This window comes from Scyliorhinus torazame, chromosome 3 (genome assembly GCF_047496885.1).
Source record: "Scyliorhinus torazame isolate Kashiwa2021f chromosome 3, sScyTor2.1, whole genome shotgun sequence".
Classification (NCBI taxonomy): Eukaryota; Metazoa; Chordata; class Chondrichthyes; order Carcharhiniformes; family Scyliorhinidae; genus Scyliorhinus; species Scyliorhinus torazame.
The window spans coordinates 354,488,840-354,498,717 of record NC_092709.1 but is presented as its reverse complement, the minus strand read 5'-3'; the positions used below and the strand labels follow the sequence as shown (position 1 = coordinate 354,498,717).

The window sequence follows — 9,878 nt, the reverse complement described above, 5'->3', positions numbered from 1 at the left end:
CACTTTCTCCACTCCCCTGCTCTTTCTCCACTGCCCTGCTCTTTCTCCACTGCCCTGCTCTTTCCCCACTGCCCCGCTCTTTCTCCACTCCCCTGCTCTTTCCCCACTGCCCCGCTCTTTCCCCCACTGCCCAGCGAGTGTCTCCCTTTCGAGCGTTTGCCCAATGCCTGGTTGAGACTGGGAATCTGTCTCGCCTTTTAGACTGCATATTACACATCACACCTTTGTTCAAAACATTCCTCCTCCACTGATTTTTTTTTGCCAATTTTCTCAAACTCACCCTGCCAGTAAAAACAGTTAACAATAATAATCTTCAGTGTCACAAGTAGGCTTACATTAACACTGCAATGAAATCACTGTGAAAAGCCCCTAGTCGCCACACTCCGACGCCTGTTCGGCTACACGGAGGGAGAATTCAGAATGCCTCCCTATCCATTCTTATCAATGCTCCGTACATCACGTTAATCATATTTCCCAGCTACAGTCTGCCTTATGAGAACTCTCTGTCCATTCTCTGCCTTCTCAGGGGCGGGTTTAGCACAGGGCTAAATCGCTGGCTTTGAAAGCAGACCAAGGCAGGCCAGCAGCACGGTTCAATTCCCATACCAGCCTCCCCGAACAGGCGCCGGAATGTGGCGACTAGGGGCTTTTCACAGTAACTTCATTTGAAGCCTACTTGTGACAATAAGCGATTTTAATTTCATTTCATTACAAGCTGACTGCGAGGGGGCTCACATGGCCACAGTGTCCCTTTAAAACGTACAATCTGACTTCCGGTGGTGGCCATGGAGGAGTCGGTCGCACATTTGATAGCTCCCGCCTGTGATGGACTTTTGGACCTTTTTCCCCTGTTTTTGTCCGGATTTTATGGGATAAATCGGTGACGAGACGGTGAGGAGAAATCCCCCTCCGGTGTATGGAGAATTGGACCAGAAGTGGCCGTGTGAGAAGACAAAGTCCTATAAGGAAGACACGAGCAGAGCTGGCAACGCGTGGAAGCATGGCGGAGCAGCAGGGCCGCGGGGAGACGGCACAGTGGTCAACGGAGCAGCTGGTGAAATGTTTCGAAGATTGCTTCGCCAAGCTGAAGAAGGACACGCTGGACCCGATTAAGGCTTCGATTGATCAAGTTGTGCAGAATCAAGAGACCCACGGGTGAGCGATCCAGGAGGTGGAGAAAAAGGTTTCCGAGGAGTGCATAACCGTGCTGGAGACCAAGTGGGAGATGATGAACGACCGCCCGAAAAGAATGCAGGAGAAGCTGGAGGACCTGGAGAACAGGTCCAGGAGGCAGAATCTCAGAATTGTCGGCCTCCCTGAAGGCAGTGAGGGATCGGATGCGAGGGCTTATGTGACGGACATGTTGGAGAGGTTGATGGGGGCTGAGGCGTTCCCTTGGCCCCTGGAAGTGGATAGAGCGCACCGAGCCCTCGCGAAGAAGCCCCGAGCGAACGAGCCGCCGAGGGCCATGGTGGTACGCTTTCACCGATTCCTGGACAAGGAACACGTTCTGCGGTGGGCCAAGAAGGAACGGAGCAGCAAGTGGGAGAATTGTGAGCTGCGCATTTATCAGGACCTGGGCGCGGATTTGGCCAAGTTCAATCGGACGAAAACGGCCCTCTTTAAAAAGGGGGTGAGGTTTGGAATGCTGTACCCAGCCCGTCTGTGGATCACGCATGAGGAACGGGACTTCCACTTCGAAACACCAGACGAAGTATGGACTTTTATTAAAGAAAAGAGGCTGGAGACGAATTAAAAGACACTGAAGCCTTGGAGAAGTACTGTGGCGGTGATTTGTTGTGCTGGGTTGTATAAGTATAAGTAGTGCTGTGTGTAATAAGGGGCTGTTTGGATGGCTAAAGTTAACTTTGTCTTGCAGGGAGCTGGTTAGAGGGGGGATGGACTTTGGGGTTGGTTCTGTTTTTTGGGTGTTTTGTTTTTCTAAAGTGGCTGTTTCTTCACTGTTTTTTTTCTGATGTTTGTTTACTGGGGAATGTGATGCTCCTAATAGGTTTGTCCAAGTGGGGGGAGAGGGGAGAGAACAATGGGGAGACAGACTGCTTGGTGCCAGGGGCGGGCGCTATCATGTCAGCATGGGTCAGCTGACTCACGGAAGCGCAGTGGGGGGTGAGCAGGTGTTAAACTGGAGCTTGACTTGGGGGTTGGGTTTCTCGTGTTGTTGCTAGGGTGGGAGGAAGTGGGGAGCTGCTTTCCTGACAGGAGAGGAACTGTTACTAGGGGACAAATGGGAGGTCGGGAACGGTGAATGCCCGAGGAGGGGCTCGAGGAAGTGCAGAGGGTGCGAGCTAGAGGCTGGCCTAGTCGACGGGGGGGGGGGCTGGAAGCCCCCCGACCAGGCTGATTACATGGAACGTCAGGGTGCTGAATGGGCCGGTCAAGAGGGTCCGCGTGTTTGTGCATTTGAGGGGGTTGAAGATGGACGTGGCAATGCTACAAGAGATACACCTAAAGGTTACAGGCCAGACGAGATTGAGAAAGGGGTGGATTAGCCAAGTGTTCCACTCAGGGCTGGACTCAAAGACTAGGGGGTAGCGATCTTGATCAACAAACGAGTGGCATTCGAGGCAGGGAGAATCGTGTCAGACAAGGGGGGGTAGGTACATAATAAGAACATAAGAACTAGGAGCAGGAGTCGGCCACCTGGCCCCTCGAGCCTGCTCCGCCATTCAATGAGATCATGGCTGATCTTTTGTGGACTCAGCTCCACTTTCCGGCCCGAACACCATAACCCTTAATCCCTTTATTCTTCAAAAAACTATCTATCTTTATCTTAAAAACATTTAATGAAGGAGCCTCTACTGCTTCACTGGGCAGGGAATTCCATAGATTCACAACCCTTTGGGTGAAGAAGTTCCTCCTAAACTCAGTCCTAAATCTACTTCCCCTTATTTTGAGGCTATGCCCCCTAGTTCTGTTTTCACCCGCCAGTGGAAACAACCTGCCCGCATCTATCCTGTCTATTCCCTTCATAATCTTATATGTTTCTATAAGATCCCCCCTCATCCTTCTAAATTCCAACAAGTACAGTCCCAGTCTACTCAACATAATAATGGTGAGGGGGAAGCTAGAGGGGGTGCGGGTGGTACTCGTGAATATATATGCTCCGAATTGGGACGATGTGGAATTTATGAGGTGGGTTTTAGGTAAGATCCCAGACTTAGAGTCACGTAACTTAATCATAGGAGACTTTAACACAGCCATTGACCCGGAATTGGACCGGTCAAAATCCAGGACAGGGAGGAGGCCGACTGCGCAAAGGAATTGAAGGGTTTTATGGAACAAGATGGGGGGAGTAGACACATGGAGGTTTGCACGGCGAAGGGCGAAGGAGTTTTCCTTTTTCTCACATGTCCACAAGATATACTCTTGCATCGACTTTTTTGTTCTGAGCAGGGCGCTAATATCGGAGCTGGTGGACACTGAGTACTCGGCAATTGCAGTGTTGGATCATGCCCCGCACTGGGTGGATCTACGGGTTAGTGTGGAGAGAGGGCAACGTCCGCTGTGGAGACTGGATGTGGGGTTGCTAGCGGACGAAGCGATCTGTGGGTGGGTTAACAAGTCCATCCAGAACTACCTGGAAACAAATGATACGGGGGAGGTCTCCGCAGCGACGGATAGGGAAGCTCTGAAGGCAGTGGTCAGAGGGGAATTAATCTCGATACGGGCCCACAGAGAAAAGGTGGAACGGGCTGAGAGGGATAGGTTAGTGAAGGAGATACTCCAAGTGGACAGGAGATACCCGGAGGCCCCGGACGTGGGACTACTGAGGGAGCGGCGGAGGTTACAGGCGGAGTTTGGGCTGTTGATCACAGGGAAAGCGGTGGAACAGTTGAGGAAGGCAAGGGGGGAAAAGGCAAGTAGAATGTTAGCGCACCAGCTCAGGATAAGGGAGGCGGCCAATGAGATAGGGAGAGTAAAGAGTAGAGGTGGGAATACTGTCCTGGACCCAGTGGGGGTGAACGAGGTGTTTAAGGACTTCTATAGCAAATGATATGTCGGAACCCCGGCTGGGGTGGAGGGGATAAAGCAGTTTTTGGGTCAGTTGAGGTTTCCGAGGGTAGATGAGGATCTAGTGGAAGGGCTGGGAGCCCCAATCGAGGTTGAGGAAATAATCAAGGGGCTGGAGGGCATGCAGTCGGGCAAGGTCCCGGGGCCGGACGGCTAGCTGGTGGAATTCTACAAGAAGTTTTCAGAGATATTGAGCTCACTGCTGGTGAGGACATTTAATGAAGCAAGAGCGAAGGGAGTCCTCCCCCCAACAATGTCGCAGGCCTCAATTTCATTGATCCTGAAACTGGATAAGGATCCGGAGCAATGCGGGTCATACAGGCCAATTTCTTTACTGAATGTGGACGCCAAACGGCTGGCTAAGATACTGGCTACAAGGATAGAGGACTGCGTCCCGGGGGTGATAGGGAAAGACCAGACGGGATTTGTAAAGGGCAGGCAACTTAAGGCCAATGTTTGAAAGCTTTTGAATGCTATTATGATGCCCTCAGAATTGGGGGGAGGTGGAGGTGGTGGTAGCTTAGTTAGGGTGCTCTTTCCGAGGGACGGCGCAGACTTGATGGGCCGAATGGCCTCCTTCTGTACTGTAAATTCAACGAATTGATCATGGCCAATCCACCTAACCTGCACATCTTTGGACTGTGGGAGGAAACCGGAGCACCCGGAGGAAACCCACGCAGACACGGGGAGGATGTGCAGACTCCGCACAGGCAGTGACCCAAGCCGGGAATCGAACCTGGGACCCTGGCGCTCAGAGGCAGCAGTGCCAACTAACCGCTGTGCCACTGTGCTGCCCTGCATGCATGAGAGTTTGGTGACTGAGGGAGTGAGGTGAGGAGGGAGTAAGCTGTTCCTTTCATTTCATTTCCTACATTTCCTAAAAGAGCATGAAGGGAGCCGGGGGTTTACAGAGAGTGCAGCTGACTGGGAGCAGAGTCGGAGGGGGAAGTTTCAGTTGGTCCACAGGGCAGCTATATTCTGTAAGGTAAGAGGGGATGGAGGCTAGGGCAGTTGCATGCTCCTCCTGTAGGATGTGGGTGGTGAGGGGTACCACCGGTGTCCCCGCTGACTATACCTGCGAGAAGTGCACCCAACTCCAGCTCCTCAGAGACCGTGTTAGGGAACTGGAGCTGGAGCTCGATGAACTTCGGATCATCCGGGAGGCAGAGGGGGTAATAGAGAAGAGTTACAGGGAGGTAACCACACCCAAGGTACAGGACAAGAGTAGCTGGGTTACAGTCAGGGGAAAGAAAACCAGCGGGCAGACAGTGCATAGAACATAGAACATTACAGCGCAGTACAGGCCCTTCGGCCCTCGATGTTGCGCCGACCTGTGAAACCACTCTAAAGCCCATCTATACTATTCCCTTATCGTCCATATGTCTATCCAATGACCATTTGAATGCCCTTAGTGTTGGCGAGTCCACTACTGTTTGCGGCCGCACCAGAGTTTTGTACAGCTGCAACATGACCTCATGGTTCCGAAACTCAATCCCTCTACTAATAAAAGCTAACACACCGTACGCCTTCTTAACAACCCTCTCAACCTGGGTGGCAACTTTCAGGGATTTATGTACATGGACACCGAGATCTCTCTGCTCATCCACACTGCCAAGAATCTTACCATTAGCCCAGTACTCTGTCTTCCTGTTATTCCTTCCAAAACGACGGATCCCTCGTGGCCGTTCCCCTTCAAAACAAGTATACCGTTTTGGATGCTGTTGGGGGGGCTGACCTACTGGGGAAAGCCCTAGCGGCCAGGTCTCTGGCATTGAGCCTGGCTCTGTGGCTCAGAAAGGAAGGGGGGAGAATAGAAAAGCAATAGTGATAGGAGACTCAATGGTTAGGGGAATAGATAGGAGAGTCTGTGGTCGCGAGCGAGACTCCCGGAAGGTAAGTTGCCTCCCGGGTGCCAGGGCCAGGATGTCTCGGATCGAGTCTGCAGGATTCTTAAGGGGGAGGGGGAGGTTTGCTAGAACTCTTCGGGAGGGTTTAAACTAGTTTGGCAGGGGGATGGGAACCAGTGGTATGGATCAGAGGATTGGGTAGCCGTTGAACAGGCAGAAGTAGTATGCAGCAAGTCTGTGAGGAAGGATAGACAGTTGATAGGGCAAAGTTGCACTCAGTGGGATGGGTTAAAGTGTGTCTGTTTCAATGCAATGAGTGTCAGGAATAAGGGAGATGAACTTAGAGCAAGGATCAGTACTTGGAACTACGATGTTGTGGCCATTACGAAGGCATGGATTTCACAGGGGCAGGAATAGTTGTTAGATGTTCCGGGGTTTAGATGTTTTCAGAAGAATAGGGAGGGAGGTAAAAGAGGAGGGGGAGTGGCACTGTTAATTAGGGAGTGCACCACAGCTGCAGAAAAGGAGGTAGTCGAGGAGGGTTTGTCTACTGAGTCAGTGTGGGTGGAAATCAGAAACAAGAAAGGAGCAGTCACTTTATTGGGAGTTTTCTATAGACACCCCAATAGCAGGGAGATAGGAACAGATTGGGCGGCAGATCTTGGAAAAGTGCAGAAGTAACAGAGCTGTTGTCATGGGTGACTTCAACTTCCCTAAAAGATCAGCCATGATCTCATTGAATGGCGGAGCAGGCTCGAGGGACTAGATGGCCTACTCCTGCTCCTAGTTCTTATGTTCTTATTATATTCTTAATATTGACTGGAACCTCCTTGGTGCAAATGGTTTGGATGGAGCAGATTTTGTCAGGTATATACAGGAAGGAATCCTGACTCAGTAAGTAGATAGGCCTATTAGGGGGAAGGCCATATTGGATTTGGTGCTTGGCAACGAACCAGGCCAGGTGTCAGATGTCTCGGTGGGAGAGCATTCCGGTGACAGTGACCACAACTCCTTGACCTTTACCATAGTCATGGAGAGGGATAGGAACAGACAGTATGGGAAGACATTTAATTGGGGGAGGGGAAATTATACTGCTATCAGACAGGAGCTGAGGAGCATAAAGTGGGAACAGTTGTTCTTGGGGAAATGCACAACAGTAATGTGGGGGTTGTTTAAGGAGCACTTGCTGCTAATGCTGAATTGTTTTGTCCCACTGAGACGAGGAAGGAATGGTAAGGTGAAAGAGTCTTGGATGACACGAGAAGTGGAGCTTCTAGTCAAGAGGAAGAAGGAAGCTTACGTAAGGTTGAGGAAGCAAGGATCTGACTCGGCTCTAGAGGGTTACAAGGTAGCCAGGAAGGAAGACCAAAAATGGACTGAGGAGAGGTAGAAGGGGCCATGAAAAAGCCCTGGCGGGAAGGATTAGGGAAAACCCCAAGGCGTTCTACACTTATGTGAGAAATAAGAGCATGATCAGAGTGAGAGGAGGGCCAATCAGGGATAGTGGAGGCAACTTGTGCCTCAAGTCTGAAAAGATGGGGGAGGCCCTAAATGAATACTTTGCTTTAGTATTCACTAGAGAGAGGAACCTTGTTGCCCATGAGAACAGTGTGAACCAAGTTAATCAACTCAAACAGGTTGATAGTAAGAAGGAGGATGTGCTGGAAATTTTGAAAAGCATCAGGATAGATAAGTCCCCTGGGCCTGACAGGATATACCCAAGGTTACTACGGGAAGCGAGGGAGGAGATGCTGCACCGTTGGCGATGACCTTTGCGTCCTCACTCTCCACTAGAGTAGTACCGGATGATTGGAGGGAGGCGAATGTTGTTCCCCTATTCAAGAAAGGGAATAGGGAAATCCCTGAGAATTACAGACCCATCGGTCTTACGGCTGTGGTGAGTAAAATATTGGAAAGGATTCTGAGAGATAGGATTTATGATTATTTAGAAAAACATAGTTTGATTAAAGAAAGTCAGCATGGCTTTGTGAGGGGCAGGTCATGCCTCACAAGCCTCATTGAATTCTTTGAGGTTGTGACGAGACACATTGATGAAGGTCGGGCAGTGGATGTGGTGTATTTGGATTTCAGTAAGGCATTTGATAAGGTTCCCCATGGTGGGCTCATTCAGAAAGTTAGGGAAATTGGGATACAGGGAAATTTGGCTGTCTGGATACAGAATTGGCTGGCCGAAAGAAGACAGCGAGTGGTAGTGGATGGAAAGTATTCCGCCTAGAGGTCGGTGACCAGTGGTGTCCCGCAAGGATCTGTTCTGGGACCTCTGCTCTTTGTGGTTTTTATAAATGACTTGGATGAGGAAGTGGAGGGGTGGGTTAGTAAGTTTGCCGATGACACGAAGGTTGGTGGAGTTGTAGATAGTGTTGAGGGTTGTTGCAGGTTACAACAGGACATTGACAGGATGCAAAGCTGGGCTGAGAAGTGGCAGATGGAGTTCAACCTTGATAAATGTGAAGTGATTCATTTTGGAAGGTCGAATTTGAATGCTGAATACAGGGTTAAAGGCAGGATTCTTGGAAGTGTGACGGAACAGAGGGATCTTGGAGTCCATAGATCCCTCAAAGTTGCCACCCAGGTTGATAGGGTTGTTAAGAAGGCGTACGGTGTGTTAGCTTTCATTAACAGGGGGATTGAGTTTAAGAGCCGCAAGGTTTTGCTGCAGCTTTATAAAACTCTAGTTAGACCACACTTGGAATATTGTGTCCAGTTCTGGTCGCCTCATTATAGGAAGGATGGGGATGCTTTGGAGAGGGTTCAGAGGAGATTTACCAGGATACTGCCTGGACTGGAGGGCATGTCTTGTGAAGAAAGGTTGAAGGAGCTGGGGCTTTTCTCACTGGAGCGAAGAAGGCAGAGAGGTGACTTGATAGAGGTGTACTAGGTGATACGAGAGGCATGGATAGAGTGGATAGCCAGAGACTTTTTCCCAGGGTGGAAATGGCTGTCACGAGGGGACATAATTTTAAGGTGATTGGGGGAAGGTATAGGGGAGATGTCAGGGGTAGGTTCTTTACACAGAGAGTGGTGGGTGTGTGGAATGCACTGCCAGCAGAAGTGGTGGAGTCAGAGTCATTCGGGACATTTAAGCGACTCTTGGACAGGGACATGGACAGCAGTACATTGAAGGGGTGTAGGTTAGGTTGATCTTAGATTAGGATAAATGGTCGGCACAACATCGTGGGCTGAGGGGCCTGTACTGTGCTGGACTGTTCTATGTTCGATGCAGTATCCCAGCGGTGTAGAATTAACAAAAATAACTTTGGTTCCCCTTAGTTCCAACACTCCTCATTTGTGAAAGATTCCTTTCTGCTCTGGCCCTGAGCCGTTCACTTGTGTTAGTTCTGCCCTCGCAGTCCTCACATCAATCAAACTGGACTGAGGAGGGAAAGAAAGTGTGATGCAGACAGAGAGAGAGAGAGAGACAGCAGCTGCAGTCAGACAGACCACACTGAGCCTAGCACAAAGTCTGGCAGCATTACTCAGACCAGGTAAGAGATTAACACTTTCTCCACTTTGAACGGTTCAAAATGCTTTCTAGATTATTCATGGCGTTACATCATTGAATCATTGCCCCGGGGGGGGGGGGTTCTCTTTTTGTGAACTCTTCTCTTCTTTGTACCTCTCAGACTGAAGGGTGGGGATGGAATTGTGTTGGGGTTAAACAACCGAGTGCCTCTCTCCGAGGAGGGATGGTGTGATTTTTCATCAGCAAATGACCGGGACAGACAATTTCACCCATTAATCTCCATCCTAGTCGAAGCTAATTCGCGTAAACGCAGCCAGGACTTCCGTCAAACTCCGAATGAGTGAGAGTGCAGAGCCTTATTCTGGGGGTGGTGGGGAGAGAGAGAGAAAGGGAAACTCAGGAAGAGAGGGAGGAAGGGAGAGGGGAGCCAGAGGAAAGGCAGGGTGGCAGGGAGTGAGCTGGAGATCCCAGACAGAGAGAAACACGACCAGAGGAGCAGAGAGCCGATGTTTAGA

General features: G+C 50.4%; 1 protein-coding gene across 2 annotated transcripts in view; it reads left to right on the top strand.

Annotated features, from left to right (window-relative positions):
• Positions 1-9,255: 9,255 nt before the first annotated feature.
• Positions 9,256-9,878, top strand: part of LOC140409347 (lysyl oxidase homolog 3B-like) — a 461,422-nt gene continuing 460,799 nt past the window's right edge. Inside the window, exon 1 of one of the 2 annotated variants that reach the window (XM_072497763.1) lies at positions 9,256-9,385. In XM_072497763.1, the coding sequence (XP_072353864.1) occupies positions 9,295-9,385 (91 nt within the window). In that variant the 5' untranslated portion in view covers positions 9,256-9,294. The remainder of the gene's footprint in view (positions 9,386-9,878) is intronic. The other variant, XM_072497764.1, reaches the window with a different exon arrangement.